General features: G+C 33.4%; 1 protein-coding gene across 1 annotated transcript; it reads right to left on the reverse strand.

Moving 5' to 3' along the window:
* LOC132739488 (EARP and GARP complex-interacting protein 1-like) lies at positions 1–26,838 on the reverse strand. Its single transcript, XM_060727203.1, has 9 exons — positions 26,722–26,838; positions 17,351–17,434; positions 16,620–16,752; positions 15,326–15,473; positions 13,757–13,856; positions 13,028–13,164; positions 12,356–12,523; positions 2,919–3,098; positions 1–921 (listed from the first exon to the last, which is right to left on the reverse strand). The coding sequence occupies exons 1-9, from the start codon at positions 26,761–26,763 to the stop codon at positions 747–749; spliced, it is 1,167 nt and encodes a 388-aa protein (XP_060583186.1). The 5' UTR covers positions 26,764–26,838; the 3' UTR covers positions 1–746.
* Between the last annotated feature and the right edge of the window lie 470 nt (positions 26,839–27,308).

Consider the following 27,308-nt stretch of genomic DNA (forward strand, 5'->3'; position numbering starts at 1 on the left):
TCACATTTCAATATTATTTAATAAGTATCATCTTTTTACTACATGTATTATATACATTCACAATGGTTTTCATATTATATTATATTAACCAACACAATATGGTTCAAAATGGTAATTCTCCTTTTTAAATCCCATTTAGTAAATAAGAAAGGCCCACAACTCAAAAACTCTTTGTGAATTTTGAAGTTTTAGATCCCCATTCATTTATACATTCTTGTCAAGTTTCAGGAATACTGGAATATCAATTCAAACAGTATATGGATCTGGATAAAAGGAAATGTCCTTTTAATATCCCTGTGTCAATTTCATCTTTGAGGGATAAATCATTATTCCCTAGTTGATTTCATCTTTGAGGGATAAATTAATATTCCCCCACCAATTTCATCTTTGAGGGATAAATCAATTTTCCCTAGTCAATTTCAACTTTGAGGGATATAAATCAATATTCCCCACAATTTCATCTTTGAATGATAATTCATTAATATCCCCCTTAATTTCATTTTTGAGGAATTATTTAGTATCCCTATTGATTTCATCTTTGAGGGATAATAAAATACCCCCATCATTTCATCTCCAAGGGATATAATCTGCCTTTGTCTTGATCCAAAACAAAATTGTTAAAAATCAAAACCATTTGCTAAAAAGAGTCTTTAATGGAATGATTATTAAACAATATAATATTGCACATATTAAGTCAGTCAGAAACAATCTTTTTTTGTTTGAGTTACTGCCTCCTAATTGGTTAGTTACAAGAGAATCTTATATTTCTCTGCCCGTGGTACCCTGTTGATAACCAGTCTGCCGTCGTAACTGAGGGAAGCAAACACCCAGGGATCTGCAGTAGACCAGTCCACCATGTATACACTGTCTTCGTGTTCCTCATATGTTGCTATGACACCATCCTTTGGTGGACTCGCTTCCCTGTGGGATTTTACAAGATCAATATATAATATATATATTTTAGTAAAAACAATCAATATATGAGCCGCGTCATGACAAAACCAACATACTGCGTCCGCGACCAGCATGGATCCAGACCAGCCTACGCATACGCGCAGTCTGATCAGGATCCATGCTGTTCGCTTACCAACTCTATTACAAGTAGAGAAACTGATGCTAACAGCTTGGATCCTGATCAGACTGTGCAGATGCGCAGGCTGGTCTGGATCCATGCTGGTTGCAAACCCATTATGTTGGTTTTGTCACGATACAGCTCATGTCTTTAAAATAGCATCTTTTTTAACCTTGTACACATATTTTTCAGTGTAGGAAAAAAAAGTTGATCATCAATTTAAGAAAAACTTTAACGTAATAACTGAAAAGTGAAAGAATATCTATCAAATACTACTCCTCCTAGCCAAATGCATGAAAAGTTTTAAATGTTAATGAATAACTCACAACGGGAAGTTATACAGAAAACTGTCTAAATTGATTTACTATGCAACTTTAGCCTGAGAAACAACTGGTAGCTAATTCCAATTATTACCTAATGCCTTCTCTAAATAGTAATTCCTTATTTACAACAACTATACTGAACCGCACTGAAATTCTTGCATGCACATTGATTAAATGAACTGTTGACCAGTCAACATTTTTAACTGTTTACATCAACTGGTATTTCCGTTAACTCTGCCCAACACTATTCGGTTATCAGGCGTCGCTCAGCTCAATGTTCTGTAGTGATTTTTTTTAGAAAATCAAACATAGGATTCACATGTCAACAATTAAACACTTGTAAAACAAGAGCTGTCAGTAGGACAGCAACGCTCCACTTTTCTTAGTGCTTGATAGTAAAAAAAAATGCTTGATACAGTTACCTCCTCCTGTTTACAGGTTGGGGTCATGATGGTGAACAAGTGTGCAAAGTTTCAAAGCCATATGTCAATGGACTTTGAAAATATTTGAACTATTACAAAAACTTTAACGTAAATTCTAAGTCGTAAAAGTGGCATAATTCTGTCAAAATGCTTGATAGAGTTACCTCCTCCTGTCTACAGGTTGGGGTCATGATGGTGAACAAGTGTGCAAAGTTTCAAAGCCATATGTCAATGGACTATGAAAATATTTGAACTATTACAAAAACTTTAAAAACGTAAATTCTAGGTTGTAAAAGGGGCATAATTCTGTCAAAATGCTTGCTAGAGTTACCTCCTCCGGTCTACAGATTGGGGTCATGATGGTGAACAAGTGTGCAAAGTTTCAAAGCCAAATGTCCATGGACTTTGAAAATATTTGAACTATTACAAAAACTTTAACGTAAATTCTAAGTCGAAAAAGGGGCATAATTCTGTCAAAATGCTTGATAGAGTTACCTCCTCCTGTCTACAGGTTGGGGTCATGATGGTGAACAAGTGTGCAAAGTTTTACAGCCTTATGTCAATGGACTTTGAAAATATTTGAACTATTACAAAACTTTAACGTAAATTCTAAGTAGAAAAAGGGGCATAATTCTGTCAAAATGCTTGACAGAGTTACCTCCTCTGGTCTACAGGTTGAGGTCATGATGGTGAACAAGTGTGCAAAGTTTCAAAGCCTTATGTCAATGGACTTTGAAAATATTTGAACTATTACAAAAATTTTAACATAAGTGGTTACGCGGACGCGGACGCAGACGCCGACGCTCGGGTGACTACAATAGCTCTACTTATTCTTATCGAATAGTCGAGCTAAAAATGATATTAGTATTTTTTTGCAATATATTGTAGTCTGATTGCAAAGTATTAGGTTATAAAACAGTTATTCCACGGGTGTTTGTGGAACAGAAAACAACTGTTGTCCCTCGGTATGAGAGATGACATTTGCCCTCTGTCATCAGCCTCTGGCAACAGTTCCAAATGTCATCCCTGATACCTCTAGGAAACAGTTTTGACTGTTCTACAAGCACCCATGTAATAACTGTATAATAAACACAATAATACCTGCTTGCTCTGTCCTCATTCTCGTCTTCATCATCATCATCATCGTCATCATCATTTTCTATAAGATGACCGTACGGCTCTGATGACAGGGAAACAATATTATTCAAGATTACACGGCTATCACTACTGGAGGAGAGAATTAGCTGATCGTGAAATCTGTTGTACCGTACAGACCATACCCTGTGAAAAATTTATAAATCTAAAGTAAAGGTATCATTAAATCAAGCTTTCTTTAGGTTTTCAGACTCTGATGGGCATGTTTGAGAATAGGTAAAGAGTGGTTTATTTCTGTTATCTATATCCAAAAACACACTTGTTTGTGAAGTTTCAGCAAAATTTACCGTCATTCAACCCATTTAAAAATTGGACTTGTCCATCTTCCATTTCTTTGGGCTGGCCATTATCAATTTAAGGAATATCAGGATGCAAATTTTAAGATTTAATTCTAAGTAAGCCAGTAGTATTTAGCCTGGTCAGATTGCAGTTACAAGACAGAATTGCACGCTGGGCTGGCTCTATACTGGTGGCAAAGGCTTTATCTGTTTTGGTTCCGACAGTTTAAGGGTTAACAATTTTACAAACATTTAAAGTTTATTACTTAATTACCCTCCCCCATCAGCAAATGGCTAAGAGACTGTCCGAACACCATGTTATAGTAAAACCAGTCTATTTCATTTCTTTTAAAAAATCAATAAAATGATATCTTTTATAATACATTAACCTTGCTACATATGAATAATGAAAATGTAAACTGCTTTGAATTTGGACCTCCATTGCTATTTATAGATGATATTCAGGATTTTTCTTTTAATAGAGTATTTATTTTCATTGGTTGGTAAGAAAATAAATATTTTAGGAGTGGTTAAGTAGCCTGATAATTTTCATACCACAAAATGAAAATGAATCCCATTTTATAGAAGAAACTTGAATTTTTTGTTTAATATACACATTTTTCAATTTTTCTGACATTATAATTTGTAGGACTTCCCCTTAAATTTTGTGTATTGGCTGAATTTAGAAGAGTCTGGCAAGACACCAGTGAAAATATGGAAAATACGTTTGCAGTGAAAAAATAAATTTTTTACAGTAAATACAAAATACGGAAAATGATATTAAGCATTTTATTTCATCAATATTTCTCAATATTTCATTTATATAAGTATATAATCAATTAAGATATTTTGATATCAAACATGTCAAACTACTAAAACAAGGATTGCAGTGAACAGCCTTGAGGTCCTTTACATAAATGATAAGTCAGCTTTATTTTGATGGTGTCAATAAATCAAGTTTCCTCTTTCATGTAGATTTACACAAATGCAAATCCTGAATTTTTACGACGGATATTCATATTTCTTGTGCTGACCATAAAAACAAGTTATCAGACTAGTTCTTTAAATATTCTATTCATATACATTTCTGTTTTATTTCTAGCTCACATCCTGTTATTCGAATATCAGGAAATAATTCTGTATTCACCGTCATAAATTTCAACCTTTGACATTTTCCAACCATAAAAAATACCAGCAATTTATAACCGTATTATAAAATAAGAAGATAAAAGTATAATATTTTCTTCAAATACACAGCAAGAGAGTATAAGAACTTTGCTTAACATTCAGAAAATATGAACTACTGGGATAAAAAGAGCAAATTTGTTGATGACCCCCTGCCATATGATATAAAATGAATTTTGTATCTTTACTTACTGTGATACAAAGTCCATAAAATTGAGCAGTATGAAGCAAAATAGCAATTAGTTTAGGACATAAACAGCCTATAAATAAGAAAGGAAATCCTTTTGTAATATGAAGACATTTAAATATTAGTAGACCCTTATTTAATGTCATTCATTTAAATTATGTCACCCTACTAATTTACAATTTTAAGGATTCAAGTATAGTGAAAGCATGCAAATTTCTGCTCAAATTATTATTATTATCATTACTTAGTCCAGAATTAAGAATATTTTGTGTTTTCCAAGCTTACCCCGGGGTACAAACAAACTTTAATCGTTTGAGCTTTGAAAATATTAAGCACAACAGGTTAAACCAGTAGTGCACCGTGAAGCTATAAGCTTGAAAAAACCCACATTTTTCCAAGTTCTGGATAACAACTATTCATTAAATTCACTAAGACTAGGTTGTGGGGCATTACAATTATTAATTCAATTTCAATATCAATTTGTGAATTATTCAATTATTATATGTACCAGCTAGACAATAATCACTACGACAAAATAATTACTTGTACTTTTACTATATCATCTCAACTTGGCTTTATCAAGGACACAAATATAATAAGAAAAATCATGTACAGGCCCCCGATCAAATACAGGAAATAAATAAAATTATTCTATTGTAATATTGTATTAATTAACCTCACTAAACAGAGTTATGTATTTAATGCACCAATAAATTGTAACCCTTGGCCCAACCCCAAGATTACCCCAAAGCTTTCAATTGCAGGGAAAGCAGGGGAGATACATACATGTGAACTTTTTTTGATGATCAAGTGGGAGATTTTTCTTCAAAAATAGGGAGATTTTAGAATTTGCAATAAACTAAGAAGAAAGTTCTGATATTAAAAAGAGGGAGATTTCTTAAAATTGTGAAAATACCCCTTATTTTAAGAAAAATCTTTCAAAATATGGCTGCAGAAAGTGGGAGTCTACTGCTAAAAGTGGGTGAGTTCACATGTATGGAGATAAATTTCCTTCAATCCCACATTGCTGGGTCAACCCAGTGGTTTGGGTTTGGTACTTAAATCCCAGGATGACATAATGTTACATACTAAATTATCTAAAGTCTTGGGAATTAGACGATTTACTTTAAAGATTTCAAATGTTTATGTCTTTTATTTTTGGCTCTTAATTGTGACCCAGATCTAATATAAACTGCAAACCTTGTGAAACCATATGAACAACTTTAGTAGAGCTTCATGCCAGGAATATAACAGGCGAGTTTCATTCAGTTTAACCTAGTGTTTTCAGGGGAGCAGTCATCTGAATTCAAAGTTGCAGCAGTTATATGAATTCAAGGTTGAATCAGTCATACGAATCAAATGTTGAAACAGTGAAATGAATTCAAAGTTGAATTCAAAGTTGGGGCAGTGATGTGAATTCAAAGATGAAGCAGTCATCTTAATTTAAAGTTGAAGCAGTCATATAAATTAAAAGTTGAATCAATGATATGAATTCAAAGTTAAAGCAGTCATCCGAATTCAAAGTTGAAGCAGTCATCTGAATTCAAAGTTGCAGCAGTCATATGAATTCAATGTTGAAGCAGTTACATGAATTCAAGGTTGAATCAGTCACACGAATCAAATGTTGAAACAGTGAAATGAATTCAAAATTGAATTCAAAGTTGAGGCAGTGATGTGAATTCAAAGATGAAGCAGTCATCTTAATTTAAAGTTGAAGCAGTCATATAAATTAAAAGTTAAATCAATCATATGAATTCAAAGTTAAAGCAGTCATCCGAATTCAATGTTGAAGCAATCATCTGAATTAAAAGCTGAAGCAGTCATATATGAACTCAAAATTGAAGCAGTCATATGAATTTAAGGCTGAAGCAGTCATATAAGAATTCAAAGTTGATGCAGTAATATGAATCAAAAGCTGAAGCAGTCATATATGAACTCAAAATTGAAGCAGTCATATGAATTAAAAGCTGAAGCAGTCATATATGAACATAAATTGAAGCAGTCATATGAATTAAAAGCTGAAGCAGTCATATATGAATTCAAAGTTGATGCAGTCATATGAATCAAAAGCTGAAGCAGGTATACATGAATTCAAAGCTGAAGCAGTCATATGAATTAAAAGCTGAAGCAGTCATATGAATTCAAAGTTGAAGCAGTTATATGAATTCAAAATTGGCAAGAGATGACAAACAAAAGTGATCCTAAAAGCCTATACATTAACCATGTGCACTTGATGCTCTAGTGAGCTACCTATACATATTAATTTTCAGATTACTGACTATCTCAGAAGATCTTGTATTACAAAAAAAAATCACACTGTATCTCATTACATCAGACCACAAAAATTGCAGTCAAAATGAAACTATGTTGATTAGAATTACATGAATGGTATATCATTATACAACAAAAACCATCCTCACTATTATGTGATAAGTATATAAGCTGCAAGGTCAAAATGTAACAACATCATGGACTACTTGACTTCCAGAATGAACTAATTTAATTAACAATCCCTCTAGTATAATATAACATTTACATGTTGTAATTGTATTAAAATGGTGACGGGAACGGCTAAATAGATCGATATCTCTGTCTGATAAAATATCTATCTTATAATTAATTAAATCTCATTTAGTCTGCAAAAATTTAATAGTCTTGTAAACAGTGGAACATTAAATGCTTTACCTGAAAAATTATGAATCAATGTTGTTGTTGCTTTGTTTGTTTTTTTAAATGATTTTGAAATTGATAAGTGAATGTGATTTTTGTTAATTTTGTTCTTGAGGGAAATAGGTTTAATCTGTGATTACCGGTACTTTTTTCCACTTTAACCCTTTGCAGCACTAATATGAATTTTATTTTTTAAACTTAGTAGAAATGACATTGAAATGGTTCCAAAAATCTATGAAAACTTAAAATTTGAAAATTGTACTTAGATTGACTGGGGTATTATGAAAAAGAAAATTAAAACCACATACCCTGAATGACAATAAAAATAAATACTTAGTGGGGTTCTTAGATTATTTGAAATTTTGCACACAAAATACTAGTATAAAGCTTAATCAAATGGTATAAAATTTTGAAAAAAATATTTTTTGACCCATCAAGTTAAAAAACCCTCTGTGCATGGTGTCCCTAATAAGACATTAAATAAACAAGAGGGCCATGATGGCCCTAAAGTGGCTCACCTGTATATAGGCCCCCGGAGCGGGGCCAGTTTAAACCCCAGGGCTTTTAATTGAACAAACTTGGTAGACACCCATTAGAAGATGTTTCATGCTAAACATCTAAGGTCTAGCTTGTTGGGTTTTTTAAAAGAAGATTTTTTCAAATTTTTTTCTTTACACATATAGTTAAAAACAATGACACACCTGGGGCAGGGCCAGTTTTGACCCCAGGGCTTTTATTTGGACAATCTTTGTAGACACTTACTAGACAATGTTTCATGCTTAATATCTAAACTCTAGCTATTCAGGTTTTTTCAAAGAAGATTTTTAAGTTTTTGCTATACACATATACGGAAAATCAATGTCCCCTGATCTTTAAAGTTTATGTTATAAACATATAAGGAAAATGAATGACCCCCGGGGCGGGGCCAATTTTGACCTCTATAAGCATTGTATGCTTTCGGATCTAATCCTTTTTTCAGCATTATATTATGTAACTATTGATTGTATGTAATATATGTTTGTGTGAAAATGTTTGAAATAAAATATGTTTAAACTAATGTCCCCTGGGACGGGGCCAATTTTGACCCGACCCCAGGGCTTTTATTTGAACAAACTTTGTAGACACTCACTAGAAGATGCTTCGTGCTTAATATCTAAACTCTAGCTATTTGAGTTTTTTCAAAGAAGATTTTGTAAGTTTTTGTCATACACATATAAGAAAAATGAATGACCCCCGGGGCGGGGTCAACTTTGACCCCAGGGCTTTTATTTGAAAAAACTTGGTAGACACTCACTAGAAGATGTTTCATGCTTAGTATCTAAACTCTAGCTATTTGTTCTTTTTCCAAAAAAGATCTTTTAAGTTTTTGTTATAAACATATAAGGAAAATGATTGACCCCCGGGACGGGGCCAACTTTGATCCCAGGGCTCTTATATTTGAACGAACTTGGTAGACATCTATTAAAACATGTTTCATGCTAAATATCTAAGCTCTAGCTCTTTGCATTTTTTAAAAGAAATTTTTTTAAGTTTTTACTATATGCATATAGGGAAAATCAATGACCCCCTGGGGCGGGGCCAATTTTGACCCCAGGGCTTTTATTTGAACAAACTTGGTAGACACCCATTAGAAGATGTTTCAGGCTAAATATCTTAGCTCTAGCTCTTTGGGTTCTTTAAAAGAAGATTTTTTTAAGTTTTTACTATATGCATTTAGGGAAAATCAATGACCCCCTGGGGCGGGGCGAATTTGACCCCAGGGATTTATTTGAACAAACTTGGTAGACACTCATTAGAAGATGTTTCATGCCAAATATCTAAGCTCTAGCTCTTTGGGTTTTTTAGAAGAAGATATTTTAAGTTTTTTTCTTTTGGTTGCCATGGCAACCAGAGTTCTGCATGGAATGGAATTCTTTGAACAACTTTGTTAAGGCTTCACACAAGGAACATCCCTGTGAAGTTTCATTATGATCTGCCTTATGGTTTCAGAGGATATGTCATTTTAAAAGTGTGAACGAACAACGGACGACGGACGAAGAGTGATCCTAATAGCACACCCTGAGCATATGCTCAGGTGAGCTAACAAGAGCTGTCGGTAGGACAGCAACGCTCGACTATTCTTAGTGCTTGATAGTAAAAAAAAATGCTTGATACAATTACCTCCTCCTGTTAACAGGTTGGGGTAATGATGGTGAACAAGTGTGCAAAGTTTCAAAGCCATATGTCAATGGACTTTGAAAATATTTGAACTATTACAAAAACTTTAACGTAAATTCTAAGTCCAAAAAGGGGCATAATTCTGTCAAAATGCTTGATACAGTTACCTCCTCCTGTTTACAGGTTGGGGTCATGATGGTGAACAAGTGTGCAAAGTTTCAAAGCCATATGTCAATGGACTTTGAAAATATTTGAAGTATTACAAAAACTATAACGTAAATTCTAAGTCGAAAAAGGGGCATAATTCTGTCAAAATTCTTGATACAGTTACCTCCTCCTGTCTACAGGTTGGGGTCATGATGGTGAACAAGTGTGCAAAGTTTCAAAGCCATATGTCAATGGACTTTGAAAATATTTGAACTATTACAAAAACTTTAACGTAAATTCTAAGTTGAAAAAGGGGCATAATTCTGTCAAAATGCTTGATACAGTTACCTCCTCCTGTCTACAGGTTTGGGGTCATGATGGTGAACAAAGTGTGCAAAGTTTCAAAGCCATATGTCAATGGACTTTGAAAATATTTGAACTATTACAAAAACTTTAACGTAAATTCTAAGTCGAAAAAGGGGCATAATTCTGTCAAAATGCTTGATACAGTTACCTCCTCCTGTCTACAGGTTGGGGTCATGATGGTGAACAAGTGTGCCAAGTTTCAAAGCCATATGTCAATGGACTTTGAAAATATTTGAACTATTACAAAAACTTTAACGTAAATTCTAAGTCGAAAAAGGGGCATAATTCTGTCAAAATGCTTGATACAGTTACCTCCTCCTGTCTACAGGTAGGGGTCATGATGGTGAACAAGTGTGCCAAGTTTCAAAGCCATATGTCAATGGACTTTGAAAATATTTGAACTATTACAAAAACTTTAACATAAGTGGTTACGCCGACGCGGACACCAACGCCGACGCCGACGCTCGGGTGACAACAATAGCTCTACTTATTCTTATCGAATAGTCGAGCTAAAAATATCACATAGCAAAATTCAAATGTTCAAGCTGGATGGTTATCCAAATGATGTTATCTCATCACTGTATATGGAAAAGAAACTAGAAATGTGTCCATAGGACACGGGTGCCCCCACCGCGCCACTGTTCTGTCAATCTTATGACTCTAGGTCAAATATTTTTTGAAAACTAAAAATCTTTTTACTAAGTAAAGGCAAGAACTTTACAAATACTTAATAAATCCCCAAGCAAACCCCAAGTTGAAAATTGCAAATTTATACTACTGTAAGTCAATGGCAATAACTCTAACTCTATTGATCAACATTCCTGTAAAGTTTCATGACTCTAGGTCAAATACTTTTTGAGTTACATGCGACACAAGTTGAAAATTACAAAATTTTACTAAGTCAAGGGCAAAAACTCTAAAAATACTAAAAATATCCAGACAAAAATACCCAGGTGCACAACAACACATGTTGATCAACATTCCTGCAAAGTTTCATGACTCTAGGTCAAATACTTTTTGAGTTACATGCGACACAAGTTGAAAATTGCAAAATTTTACTAAGTCAAGGGCAATAACTCTAAAAATACTAAAAATATCCAGACGAAAATACCCAGGTGCACAACTTCACATGCTGATCAACATTTCTGTAAAGTTTCATGACTCTAGGTCAAATACTTTTTGAGTTACGTGCGACACAAAAGAGAACGGACGGACGGACGTAAGGGCGGACAAGGGTAAATCTAAATGCCCGCCACTAATGTGGGGGCACAAAAAAGTGGAGCTATTGTCATGACACTCTCGTCTGTGATGGCATATGAGTTGGTTTAACTTTTTCGTTAAGGCCCAAATTCTCAGAAACTATCATAATTTATTCACTTTGTATACTTGTTTATTGTCTTGAAAGGATGCCATTTCAAAAGGGCAAATAATCCTAGAATTATTTCATGCAATGTCATGCCCCTTTTTCAACTTACATTTTTCAGCTCTAGTTAACCTATTTATTAAGGTATAGTTTCTCAGAAACTATAAAAGCTTTTCATTTCAAACTTGATATACATGTTGGCTTTCAAAATATGACAACATTTCAGAATAATCTTTAATTCATTTAATGCAAAGTTATGCCCCCTTTTATGTAACTTTTTTCTTCTAAGGTATATTTTTTAAAAACTGTCAAAGTTAATCACTTCAAACTTGGAATACGTATTACATTTTGTAATTGAAATGCATTAATTTTGTATAATCAATCACCTTGTCTAAGTTCTTCTAAGGGAGACAGCATTGGACATGTCTATTCACTTATTTCCATAGTTACTTCCCTTGCCCATTGAAAAATCTTGGTAAAAGGGTATGATGTGAACATGTATATTCATAAAAGACTGAGAGTAAAACAAGAGCCATGCAAAAATTTTCAGAGAGAAGACTAATTTGCAGAATTTCTATGCTTGTTATAGCTGGGTTTTTTCCTGAGGCACAAATGTTTTTAGATGCAATATTCATACACATGACCCTTTCCAGTTATTGTCACTAAAACTATATACATGTATAAGAGATATTACGATAACTAGCAAAGTGACATGGATGCCACCACATTTTTCCTATCTAGCCACAAAGAATTCTGTACATTTCCTTGTGTGTATAAACATGACAGTTATAATTTTGGAGTTGTAGGTTGAAATATACTAAATTGTTCTAAATCAGGGCCCATAACCCTGCTGATCTCTGATAAATGTTCACATGCAGACAAATATTCTTTAAAAGATTCATGGCTCTAGCATTTATACCTAGCAGAAATGGGAACAAAACATACAATGTGACAGACAGACAGACAACGGCAAATATATTTGACCAAACCACCAATAAAGTTGTAGGGGCACAACAAAGTCAATACTTACCAGTGTGAATGATCTGAGAGGGTTTTCATTGGTTCAGAAGTGTTTCTAACATCCCAGAATTTGACCCTGCAGTCATCTCCACAGCTAACAAGGTAGTATTGTTTATTTGGATTAAAATCTACATCTCTAACCAGCTGACCATGGGCATTTTCTATCACATAGGTCTGTCTGAAACCAAAGCAAACCTAACATTATCAAACATTTCATGTTTTTGTTTTGTTTTTTTTTTTTTGTTGAGTTTTACATCACAGTATAGGTAATATAGCCTTTTTCCAGCTGTAAAGATGGAAGAAGAACTCTGGTGCCCCTCTGTACATTATTTCAGGCTCAAAGGAGCACCTAAGTAGAGCCAATGATGATCTGTAAGCTACCTGTATATCTTCCTCACATGTAGAATCCGACAATGCTTGCATGGCTCGAACTTACAGCAATAAAAGCATGTGGCTTGAGTTAACAACCTGAACTATTCAGCCACGGAAGCCCTACTAAGCATTTCATGTATATCAGACTACTAGTAAATATTTGTCTCCACATCTTGAAATTTTCCCTAAATATGATGGCTGTTATTTGTCCAGATTGAAAGATAGACAAGTCTATTTAGGATATTAAGCATGGTAAGCATTAATGTAAGTAAAGTAATAAGGAAAGAATCCAAAAGATAGTATGACATACTGCATTGTTCTAAGATCCCAACCTCGTATAAATGTATCGTTGGCTGTGGCTATCTGCACACAGTTATGGTGCGGGTCCCAACTACTACAGGTCAATTTTGGCTGACCTTTGCTCTCTAAACCAGCTGAACTTGACATCTAAAAATATACATGTAGTACATTTTTTTTATTTCATATTTTTGTTAGGCTGTGATTTTAATTAATATTTACCCTAAATTTGTCATATAACACTTTTGTGTAATTTTTTTAAAGAAATAATTAACTTTAGATGTAGCATTGAACCTCCAAATGATTTTACATCTGCAAGGAAACAGCTTTTAAAGTTTTCAAATTCTTGATAAGAATGTGGGCCTAACAACTGAAAAGAACAAGTAATGTAAAGAACAACAAAATTGAGTTGTGAACTTTTTTTTATATAACATGCTCGTTACTCAATAATTGATACAACTTTGGTAGAATACCAAAAGGTCATGCTGCAAGCCAAATTTCCATACAATCAATGTAACAATCCTGCCAAGATTTTTAAACTGGACTTGAGGTTTTTGAGACAAAGATTTTTGTAAGTCTACTATAATGGACACATAAAAAAGCATGATTCACAACAATGACATAAAATATGTAAACATTTTGAAAATACACAGACAAAAGCTTGTTATGGTTTACATAGAAAGACAATAAAAAAGTACAATCATGCAAAAACAGATAAAGTGATCAAAATATTAAAAAATACCTGTGCTGTATTTCCTGATGTGTCTACATCCCACACAATGATATGGTTGTCTGCTAAACCTACTACGTTTGTATTATCACCTGTTGGATGCCACATTATACTGAAAATCATTTATATATATATGAGCCGCATCATGACAAAACCAACTTGTGCGTTTTCGACAAGCATGGATCCAGAGCAGCCTGCGCATCCGCCCAGTCTGATCAGGATCCATGCTGTTCGCTATCAGTTTCTCTACTTGTAATAAGGTTTGTAGGTGAACAGCATGGATCCTGATCAGACTGCGTGAATGCGCAGGCTGGTCTGGATCCATGCTGGTCGCAAACACACTATGTTGGTTTTGTCATGGCGCGGCTCAATTATATCATTGAATCCAAATATCTAAAACCACAAGAGCTTGTCAAAACAGTAGAATCAACTTTTACAATTCTGATTTTTTTCTTTATGATACATTTTTCCATGTAAACCTGTGAAACTTCTACTGAACAGATGGTTTATGAATGTTTTTTTGCCTTTCATGGTTTTACACATATTTATTCTAGTATTCCATTTTCTTCTAGGGAAATGATGCAAAAGTTGCTGTTTCAAAACAAGACCTGCCAATGAAAATGAATGATCTAAATTATTCTTTGCAGGGCTTGCAAAATCTTATTTTGACAAACTTGTCTGTTTTTATCTGAAGTATTTCTTAACTTGTCTGTGGAATATTTATATAGTAAAATTTTGAAAATTTCAATTTGTCAGTACAGGCTTTGGGACAACCTGAGCAATATGGACAATTGATTTTGCCACCCTTGTCTTGTGTCTGTTGCTAAAATAACAACTTGGGTAATAGGTATTTTCACAAAGTGGAATAACTCACTCACTGAAAACCAATCATATAGAAATAAAAGCATTGGTCAGTGAAGTTTTAAGTGGATATCCTCAGTGGTTGTAAATTCAGATCTTGCATACAGAATCTTATCCAGGAATTTACTAGGAATGTTCAAAATGGAAATTAAAAAAACTTTCCCTTTTAAAGAAGTAGAACAAAAAATGCTCAATACTTCTTGAAAGAAAGACAATAGTACTAAGTAAGTAGGCATTATTAAAGGAACTCCACTGAGGTCCTAAGGCCTAAAAACATAAAATTTGAATTTCTTACATAAATTAGCTGGTGAACTGAAAACAGAAAAATTTGCAAAAGTTTTATTAAGAAATATACTCAAAAATAAATTGAAAAAGCGCATTTTGCGCTATTCCTAGCTCGATTTGGGTGAAAAGCATTTTTGGGTCATTTTCACAATTAAAATAATCATTCCAAGAAAGCCTACTGATCAAATGATCTGAAAATTTGCACACAAATATTGGTCTAGACCTACATTGAATAGAATATTAATCTCGAAAATAGTTCCAGTCCTTGTCATGTCAAAAACCTCAGTGGAGTCCCCTTAATATTTCAATAACACAGGGTTAACATTTATTCTAATAATCTTTTTAAACCAACCCTTGTAAATGAAATAAAACAATATTAATTTTTCTGTCTATACTAAAGGTATAAGACCTACAATGATAAAAAATGTTCCCTACCTTTTCATATCACCATAGTCTGAGGCTTCTAGATGACATAATAAACTTAGTGACTGATGTGACGAGTGATCATCTGATGTTTGAACATCATCAAAATCTCCGGGTAATCTCCATAATGCAGCTCGCATCTCAGCTTTACTTTCTGATGCTAGAATATCAATGTTTTTATTGATCAGGTTTGTAACTGACTTTTTATTAAAGCAATGTAAAGAAAGGCATTACCATTTTAAAAAATCCCATAAAATAAATAAAGTCTTTTAGCAAAGACAAAATAAAAATTATTAAACCGTCAAAATAAAAGTGAGCAAGAGCCACTATCAAGCAGCACCATGCTCACCATTTTCTTAATTACACACAAACGCAAACACATTGAAGGAAGAGCATTTTAATAGACATGGTTTTCTAAGAAAACATTTTTTTTTAAATAAAATTTAATAAAAATTTCATATTTGACCTTGACAGTCACGGTCATATACAGATGAAGTACATATTCAAATTATTCAACAAGTCAGTGTGATGTCTAGTATATTTTGTCCCAGTATGAATCAAGTTTGTGTATTGATAATAACAAAATAGCAATTTAAGCCAAATTAAAAAAAAAAACTTGACAATGAAGGTCTATCAAGATCAAACTTCAATACATGAAATTCAACACTCAGTCATAGTTAGTGATGCTTTGTCAAAGCATGAATCAAATCAGTAAATACATAACAAACTTCAAATTCAAAAGGCAAAATTCCATAATTTGACCTTAACAGTATAGGTCATTTAAGGCCAAGGTCATGTTTGACTAATATACACTTCTATTGTGTCATTACATGGTGTTTAGTCAAAGAATTACACAAAACCATAAATAACAAAGTAATTATCTAAACAAAATTCCATAAGTTGACATTGACAGTACAGGTCATTTTAAGGTGAAAGTCAAACCTAAAAAGTTCTTCATGTCAGTTTTGTCATAAATGTTGTATAATCCAAGTTAAAATCAAATGAGTCTATAAATAACAAATTTATTATAATTTAAAGCTAAATTCAATAACTTGATAGTCAAAGTCATTTTAAAGTCAAGGTCATATTTGATTTCTTCAACAAGTAGATTTTGTCACGAGAGGTGATTTGTCAAACTATAAATCAAATCACTAAATAAATAACAATATAACAATTTAAACAAAATTCGTAAACTGACCTTTGGCTTCACAGTAAAGGTCAAGCTCACGTGCCAGGTCTTATATAGTTAATTGGGCCCGGGCAAATTACATTAAACAAATTCATGTAAAAACTAAGTGTAACATACTTTTATTATAGCAGGTTGTAAGGAGATTTTTATCCACCGTTGATGCACTGATATGCCATATTTCACCCTCTCTGTGTAGGAATACATTTTTATTTATCACATTATTTTCATCATCAAAATCTATATGATGCACCTAAAGAAAAGAAAAACAAAAGGAGGTCAATACCATTTTTATACCAGCTACATTGTTACAAAATGGACTGGCTTATTTTTCTCCACATCTTATAAGTTAGTAAAAAGTTAAAAACAGACATGTTTCAATAGAAAAGACTTAATATTTATATCAATGACAGTAAATTGCTCACCTGAGAACCATTTTGCTTAACTAGGTCATAATTTCTAACAGGAAAAAGTAGGTCACTCAGTCATATTCAAGGTCATTGTTTGCTATGTACAAAAACATACCCGTTGACGGGTTGTCCAGATTTGTAAAAACCTTAGCTTTACTATTTATCTATTTACCCATTTATTTAGTACTGGTGATCTCCTATGCAGGAATATCACTGATCGCAGTGGTATTATCTGAACATTTGTGACTGAGGACCATAAAAAGGTGCTACATGGTATATTTGTAAAGGAGAAAATGTTGTTAAAAAATTGTGGACAAGTCAACCATAAATAATGGACACATTGCCATCACAAATGCTTGCTGCTGAGCACATTTTGAGCTCACCTCTGAGCATAAAGAGATTAGGTGAGCTTAAAAAAAGCAAATTAGAAACATAGCTTACCTGATTTTCCTGCCTGAGAGATTGTGTACCAACGATGAATCGTATATCATCAGTTTCACCAGCCTGAGCTGCTAGGGCCCGTGCCTGGAAAACAGAATTTATAATACATTTACTTACAGATACAAATTCTGAAAGTGACATTCACAGTAATTCCTGTTCAGTGTTGAACTAACTATATTAAGTAAGATGGCCGATATTAACATAACTGAATCCAGTGATTTTCCTGCTTATATAACAGACTTCGATAAAGGGCCTCTTCCCAATTGAAATTTTCTTTAAAATCATGCAGTTTTCCCAAAAATCTGAACTTAAATCTGCTTTTTTACTTCCCAAATGAGCAATTTTAGCAATAATTTTTCCCAAAACTAAAAGGCTAAGGCCTCTTCCCAATTTACCTTAAGTGAGAACAAGAGGGCCATGATGGCCCTGAGGTCGCTCACCTGTATATAGCCCCCCCCCCCCCCTTTCGGGCCAATTTTTACCCAAGGGCTTTAATTGTTTATTTGAACAGACTTGGTAGACACCCATAAGAAGATGTTTCATGCTAAACATCTAAGTTCTAGCTCATTGGGTTTTTTAAAAGAAGATTTTTAAAGTTTTTACTATACACATATAGTTAAAAACAATGACACTCCTGGTGCAGGGCCAGTTTTGACCCCCGGGCTTTTATTTGAACAAACTTTGTAGATATTTACTTAAAGATGTTGCATGCTTAATATCTAAACTCTAGCTATTTGGGTTTTTTCAAAGAAGATTTTTAAGTTTTTGCTATACACATATAAGGAAAATCAATGACACCCCCCCCCCCGGGCGGGGCCAGTTTTGACCCCAGGGCTTTTATTTGAACATACTTGGTAGACAACCATTAGAACATGTTTCATGCTCAATATCTTAGCTCTAGCTCTTTGAGTTCTTTAAAAGAAGTTTTTTAAGTTTTTACTATATGCATATAGGGAAAATCAATGACCCCCTGGGGCGGGGCCAATTTTGACCCCAGGGCTTTTATTTGAACAAACTTGGTAGACACTCATTAGAGATGTTTCATGATAAATATCTTAGCTCTAGCTCTTTGGGTTCTTTAAAAGAAGATTTTTTAAGTTTTTACTATATGCATATAGGGAAAATCTATGACCCCCTGGGGCGGGGTCAATTTTGACCCCAGGGCTTTTATTTGAACAAACTTGGTAGACATTCACTAGAAGATGTTTCATGCCAAATATCTAAGCTCTAGCTCTTATGGTTTTTTAAAAGAAGATTTTTTAAGTTTTTATTATATGCATATAGGGAAAATCAATGACCCCCCGGGGTGGGGCAAATTTTGACCCCAGGGCTTTAATTTGAACAAACTTGGTAGACACTCACTAGAAGATGTTTCATGCTTAATATCTTAGCTCTAGCTCTTTGGGTTCTTTAAAAGAAGATTTTTTAAGTTTTTACTATATGCATATAGGGAAAATCAATGACCCCCTGGGGCGGGGCCAATTTTGACCCCAGGGCTTTTATTTGAACAAAATTGGTAGACATTCACTAGAAGATGTTTCATGCTTAATATCTAAGCTCTAGCTCTTACGGTTCTTTAAAAGAAGATTTTTTAAGTTTTTACTATATGCATATAGGGAAAATCAATGACCCCCTGGGGCGGGGCCAATTTTGACCCCAGGGCTTTTATTTGAACAAACTTGGTAGACACTCACTAGAAGATGTTTCATGCCAAATATCTTAGCTCTAGCTCTTTGGGTTCTTTAAAAGAAGATTTTTTAAGTTTTTACTATATACATATAGGGAAAATCAATGACCCCCTGGGGCGGGGCCAATTTTGACCCCAGGGCTTTTATTTGAACAAACTTGGTAAACACAAACATTAGAAGATGTTTCATGCTAAATATCTTAGCTCTAGCTCTTTTGGTTCTTTTAAAAGATGATTTTTTTAAGTTTTTACTATATGCATATAGGGAAAATCAATGACCCCCTGGGGCGGGGCCAATTTTCTGACCCCAGGTGACCACCAAAGGAACATTCCTGTGAAAGCTTAGTGGTTTATGAGGAGATGTTTTAAAATTTGAACGGACGGACGCCGGACGAAAAGCGATCACAAAAGCTCACCCTGTCACTTTGTGACAGGTGAGCTAAAAATCACTGGAATCAGATGCCTAAAAGGAGTGTCAGGACTTCAAATATATATAATTATTACAAGGAGCTGGAAACAATCAGGGTTCTCTCTCTCTCTATACCTGTACCTGTAATAGGTGGAATATAGTTCCCTTGTACAAGGGAATTTCATGCACATTAAATGTTTTATTTCCTACATAAACCTACAGAATGATGTTTGTCAACTAAGAGACCCCTAGGGTGGGGCCATTTTTGACCCAAGAAACAAGATTCACCTAACTTTTTAGAGGACCACAAGGAGATGCTACATGTCAAATATCATTCTAAGATCTGAGCATTGTAGTTTCTAAGAAGAATTTTTAAGATTTTCTTTTTAAATTCTTGTTTTAGCTCCTGTGCTCTATTTAAGCATTAGACTGGAACCATTTACAGGGCCAGCAAAATCAATTGTCCGTATTGCCAAGGTTGTCCAACAGCCTGTACGAACAAGTGAAATTTTTTCAAGAATTACCTATGTAAATATCATATGGTCAAGTTAAAAAATGCTTCACATAAAAACGGACAAGTAAGTGAAAATCAGATTTTGCCTACCTTGATTTATTTAACTTCTGAAGAGGGCTGCCTAAGAATAATTACTCTTAACTTTTGTCAAAATCCATCAAGCGGTTTAGGAAGAATTGTTGTTTAAAGAAATTTCAGACAACAAGGGATGACAAATGACAGACATACTGCCATCACAAATGCTGACCTCTAAAAAGAGCACAGGTGAGCTAAAAAATGTGCAAAATAGGTCTTGTTTAGTAGATTTATTGAATATACATGTAGGTTCAAGTTCCATATCATTCAGCATATAGATACATGCAGTTAATGTACAACTACTTGAACATTCTATACACAGTGTTTTTATTCTCTACTTTGGGAATGGTGCCGATACCAAATTGATTGGGAAAATGTGTTATTTTGACTCAAATTAGGAATTTTTATTAAGCATTTTTTCAGCTACAAATAAGATTTTTCATAATGAATAAAGACAGCTAACAGCTTCCACTGTCTAGGTAGAACTATTGAGTGGTGATTTATATAAACATGTTTGATAAGAGAAATCTCATTGCCTTGTGGGAATTTTGAACAGTCATTTTGGGAATTTTCACATTAGAAATTGGGAATTTTAATGTCTTTTTTCCATTGAAATCAGAAAAAACACACTGATACATGTATGTATTCAAATGTAGGGAATTTTTACCTGCAAATGGGGAATGGGGGGATATACTATGGGGAAAACATTATCAATATAAGTTATTGTTTCCTGTTTCAAAATGTATAGGGTTTTTTAAAACATAAATATGGAGTTCTTGACAAATAGAATATACACTCATAGAACTTTTGATATAAAATGGAATATTCCTTGATGTTAATTTTCAATACAGCTTTTTGCCCTAAAATTGTGAAAGACAGAGCATGATTTTCTTGAAATTGTGAAGTTTTTCATCATAAAATTGTGGAAGAAACATGATATTGACACAATTTGTGGAAGTCAATTTACAGGGAACATTTTTATTATCTGATAAAAACTCATTACTTGAGATATCAAAACATGAAATGCTTAACATTACATGTTTACATGAAGCTGTGATTTTCATCAAGCTGTTAACAAAGCAGTCTGAGGGACAATTTTATCAGCTGCCGCTGTACAATTTTTAACATGATCTTGACCTTGGAAGAAGCAACCTGGGTTTTGAGCTCTGCGCATATATCATAATGGTGATCATTTCGTCCAAGTGATTTTAAATACTTTTTGATGGTTTAAAGGTTATGGAATGGACACAAAATGTGGACTTTTATATTTTACCTTTAAGCGTGACCTTGACAATGGGATAACAACCAGATTTTTGTGCTCTGCAATTAATTTAAGTGATTTATATGTTCTAATTATTTCAAGTTATGAAGCACACACAAAATGCTGACTTTTTTACATTTGACTGTGAAAGGGACCTCGACCTTGGGGTATCAACCTTGGTAACAAACAACCTTGTTGTTGTGCTCTGCACATCATCTCATAAACACCGCATCATAAACATAAAGATGATCACTTGTTCATTTTTTTTTAAAAACTTTCATTAGTTTTTAAGTTATGAATTATGATTTTTTTACATTTGACCTTTTAGAATGACCTTGACCATTTTGGTAGCAACCTGGTTGTTGGGGTCTGCTCTGAATGCACATCATCTCATAATGGTTATCATTTGCGCAAAGTCATCATAAAAACTTTTCATTAGTTAAAGTTATCAAGCAGACATGAAATGCTGACATTTTTAACATTTAACCTTTAAATATGACCTTGACCTTCAGGGTATTGACCTTGTTTTTGCCTTCTACACATTGATAGGGTTGTACATATTGTAATGGTGATCATTTGTGCAAAGTTAATTTAAACATTTTCATTAGTTTAAAAGTAATAAAGCAGACACAAAAATGCTGTTGACAGACAGACTGACAGACAAAGGTCATTCACCTATGTGGCATATGCAGTATTTTCTCAAACCAAATTTTTCCCTATTTATGCCAGGGGCCCAGTAACTTTTTGGCTTATACATGTATTACAGACTCTGATAATCATAACACAATGTAAATGGCATTTTCCCAATCGAAATTTTCTTAAAATTCCCAAAAATCTGAACTTTAAACCGCTTTTTTGCATCCCAATTTAGCAATTTTAGCAAAATTTTTTCCCAAAACCAAGAGGCTAAGTCCTCTTTCCAATTAAGTGAGAAAAATCACTGGGGCATTTTCTCTTGGCTTATAGGCCAGGCTGTTCTTACATATGTCATAATCTCAAAATCAAATTCCATCTATGAAAATACTGAATTACAGTCAACCCGGCCTCAAGTTAACCAGGCCCCAAGTCAACCGGCCTCAAAATTGGTCAACCCGACCCCAGAATTGGTCAATCCGGCCCCACAGTATTTTTATTTGGTCAATGCGGCCCTAAAATTGGTCAGTGCGGCCCCAAAATCGGTCATTCCGGCCCCAAAATATGTAATTTTCAAAGAAAACTATTCAGGTCATTTTGTTGTATAATGGAATAAAATTATTATTTGAGTATTATTAACTATAGATCAAAAGTTAAAAAAAACTCGAACTGGCATAAAAGTGTCGGTAAATTTAATTGCACCGATTAAGACTTTAGTACGCAATAGTGATAATGAATAATTATATAACATAAACAATTATATGCAACTCAACATTATTTCAGATGTGATAATCAAACAGTTTAAAGCAATCAATTAACAAAAAAGGTATAGCTGTGAAAACAAATCCTTTAAATTCGATGTAAATTAAAGATGGTTTCATAAGTGTTAATGCAATAATTAGAAAGAAATGCATAGAATTTTGAGTTAAAAGGTTCAGGGCTGGGAATCAAAACTGCGTCGTATCCTACAAAATGTAAACAAACGCCGCCATCTTGGAACGAAAAACGTATGTTTTTGTTTATAACTCTTTTTGTTGGAAATGACTGAAAACAAGATATATGTATTAACACGCTACACTATTTTCCGCTCCGTTCGGTATATGTTGCTTGCACAACAATTTTGTAAAACAAAAGTTATAGCGAACTTGCAACTCGAAGCGAGGCAGAATTTTTATGAAAATGTGTGGATACGACGCAGTTCATATTGCTTTATCTATCGGTTTTTCCTTCAAATCAATTATATATTTGTTTCAGAGTTCACCATAAACTTCGAAATATAATTTTGCATCATTTACTAAAATTTTATTAAAAAGAGATGTTTATTTTCTAAGAAAATAATGATTTTTACGAAATGATACGACGCAGTTGAAAATAAAATATGATACAACCCAGTTGTATTTTTGGCAGTCTTTTCAACAGGGATAAGTTTGGCAATATATTTCTATTTTATGGAATAATCACTTGCGCTAGATAAAAACCCAGATCATTTGCGGTGTAAAGCAATGTTCTGTTGATTATTTAGAATACTATGTGTCATATCCAATATAACATTTAATTTGAAAGTTTACATTGCGGAAGCTACTTTTCAGTTAAACATGAACATGTTACCTTATTGATCATAATATCTGAAATAATTTCTTATATTTTCCTGTATGTTCAATATTATCCCTAATTTTTTTCGCAAAAAAATTGTAGAAATCTATTAACTTAAATTCATTTTGGCTAGCTACGCTCTAAGTTAACTGTGGTTCTGCATGTTCTGGGTATTGACTGCTTTTTTGTGGTTTCTTTTCAAACTTTCACTCTACACATTAGCTTTACTAGGGGCGAGGACCTCAGGTGCGCCTCTGTGCATTATTTCAGGCAAAATGTTGTACCTGCAGAGAACCGTCGACATTTTGAAACTAGCTTGATAGGTTTTCCACACAAAAGAATAAAAAGTCCCTGGTGGTTTTCGAATTCATAGCAGTTCAGTTCAAGTGATTTGAATTCAGTAAACATAAACAGCTCGGCCTCGGTCGGACACACCTGTCTGATTTGTTTTTTCAACAAAATTTGTTAACGTCAGCTGTACAAATAAGCAGCTTTTTTATTAACTTCTGACGTGAAATTTTAAGATTATAAATATTTGAAATATTTATAAAGAGAATAAAATTTAAATTTCTTATTTCGGTATTAATAGCAGAGAAATTTTCAATGTAAACAGGGGGTAAAACTTTTGTTTAAGTTTTCAGGCAATTCATTATCAAATAAAAATCACACTTTAGTATGAAGGTATGTTAAGATGTCATGTCTCTAGTCTGTTGAAAATTCGATACGATAATCTGACATTTTCTGTTCAATATTGTGAAAACTTAATAATTCTTCAATACTGTTGAAAGATCATGTCTGCCTATATCTGTATCAAATTTATCGGTGCATAGCGTAAAATACCTTTGCAAAACGGACACCTTTTTTACAAAATAATTTGTAGTTGTATCATATGTAACTCGATTTTGAAAAGTTTTTTGATGGAGAAGAATGATACTCAAGTGCAAGTATAGAAAATACATCCCGTAGACATTTCCTCATCGGCGATAAAGAAACGCAGGGGTAAAGTTCCGCGGCGCTGAACATAAAATGACTAAACGGAACGCATAACCTACTTGCAAAAATATATTGTAGCTTAACCATTTATAATATTATTTTAAAAATTTAATGTTCAGTTTCAAATAATAAAGCTCATCTGTCCTCGTCGATTATTAAGAAAATGAATACAATACAATTGGCACGTAAAAGACAAAAGTAATAACGGAATTGACGGAAATTATTGCTCATTACAAGTAACAACGGTAGGCATGCAATTTGCGCATTCCCGATAGCGAGAGACCTTTTCAAAATTTGTATATTTTCCCTTTTTTTTTTAAGAAAAAATTCATTCCTGATTAATACAGGGTCCAGTGGAGGTTACACTGGAATATTGAATTTTGTATCAAAAATAGTAATCACTCCCATTTCGAACTCACGGGAATAAGTTTATAAGCATGCTAAGGCAACAGTAGAACACGTTGTCATATGGGTGTGCGATCACGTGTTTCAATGTATATTGCATTTGATACAGCTTTTTCGAAATTTGTAGATGATTATGATTAGTACTAAAATGCGACCGAAAAATGCAGCCTTAATAGAATTGTATTACATTTCCATTTTTATGAAACCAATGAGTGACCTCTGCTTTTGACTTAAGTTGTAAACAAGAAATGTTGTAGGACGTTATTGGCATACCTAGCACATAATTTAAATATTTTAACCAATATTCAGCCTGCAATGAAAATACAACTGCATCGTATCATATTTTATTTTCAACTGCCTCGTATCATTTCGTAAAAATCATTATTTTCTTGGAAAATAAACATCTCTTTTAAATGAAAGTTTAGTAAATGATGCAAAATTATGTTTTGACGTTTATGGTGAACTCTGAAAACGAGTATATAATTGATTTCAAGGAAAAAACGATAGATAAAGCAATATGAACTGCGTCGTATCCACACATTTTCATAAAAATTCTGCCTCGCTTCGAGTTGCAAGTTCGCTATAACTTTTGTTTTACAAAATTGTTGTGCAAGCAACATATACCGAACGAAGCGGAAAATAGTGTAGCGTGTTAATACATATATCTTGTTTTCAGTCATCTCCAACAAAAAGAGTTATAAACAAAAACATACATTTTTCGCTCCAAGATGGCGGCGTTTGTTTACATTTTGTAGGATACGACGCAGTTTTGATTCCCAGCCCCGAGGTTTGCATAAATTAAGTTTACAACATTTTTTTTTCAGTTCATTTGAATGTTTTTATTGAATACGTTTTTCAGTATAATTAATATTTGTTTCATATTTTATAAACTTATTTACAAAGAATATTTACTGTGTAAAAAGCATTGGAATATCAATAAGTGTTTGAGAAATTGATAGTGTTTTGTGTTAAATCATTTTATGTCATTATGACAGATAACTGTATTGATTGTGGATATATTGTGCGTGACAGACAGGAGGCAGTGACTTGCAATACATTTATAATTAATCTTACTTAAAAACTGTTAAAGGAAACACTTTAGTGTGCTTTTGGTAATTTCTCTTTTTTAACATACAATAACATAGTAATGATTAGAACACATGATTTGTCAATGAAAAAGTTTAGTTTTTTCTTAATACTTCTATTGTAGAGAGGTTAAGGTTGAAGACAGACGTCACCTTATTTTCGCGACGGTAAAAACAGTAAACTATGCATGTATTGCTTGTTTGTTAATATTGATAGTTTTTATATAAAATAAATAATAAAAGATATCATCGTTATTCGTTAAACTTTTATTGTTGTTTTTGTTGTTAATTTTTATTTATTTCTTGATAAGTGTTTATATTCTAAAGCAAAATAAATAAATAAATAAATAAAAAATGGGGCCGGGTTGACCAGAAATAATATTGGTTTGGGGCTGGGTTGACCAATTTGGGGCCAGGCTGACTTGAGGCCGGGTTGACTTGGGGCCGGGTTGACTTGTAGCGAAAATACTAAATACATCCACAAAATACACAAAACATAATTTAACATGTTACCATAAAAAGGAAATTAAAAAAGTTTAATATATTATAATCAGGGCGAATCCTCACTACAATGGGACGAATCGTTAGTGGGGCGAATCGTTACATTGCAGTAAGTTTTGTTGAATCGCCGCAAAGATTGTATACCATGACATCAATGATTGTTAACTTTTTCTTTCTGTTCTACATTATCATTTGCAATTATAAAGCAAATGTACCTGAAATTCTAACCCATATATCACTGGAGCTTCGTCTTCCATCCTTGTTTGTTTACGTTTTAAACGGTATGACTAAAATGCATCTCGGAGATTTTTGGCGCAACGAGCGCAAAGGAGTTTAACCAACATTGCAAGAATTTTAAAAGCGAAAGTAGCTTGACACCTTATTCTGAAATAATATTTATTGCAGTTAAAGCAGGGTTCTGTCTGTAGAGAAAAATAAATAGTATGCAGAAAGCGTCTTATTTGTATCCTATAGATGCACAAAAAATCCCACCAACGATTTACACTTGGATGGACATAATTTCACTACATTTGTAAGCACATGTATATATAAATATAATAAAAAACCTAATAACCTTTTTTTCATTTCAAATTTGAAGTTGAATTTGCAAAAACAGTCTTATATCCATGCCTTTTTACTCTATATCGTCTACATTTGCGTAAGTAGCTAAGTTGTGAGAATCGTTGAATTCAAACTAATTGCCCCTTACCAGAATGAATTAAATCCCACCATGGACCTTGGGGTCTTCCGTGTGAGGAATCTATCCGGCTAGCTTACGGAACATCGGTGATTTTACTTAAAT

This window comes from Ruditapes philippinarum, unplaced genomic scaffold (genome assembly GCF_026571515.1).
Source record: "Ruditapes philippinarum isolate M1 unplaced genomic scaffold, ASM2657151v2 ctg3000_1_1_1_1, whole genome shotgun sequence".
Lineage (NCBI taxonomy): Eukaryota > Metazoa > Mollusca > Bivalvia > Venerida > Veneridae > Ruditapes > Ruditapes philippinarum.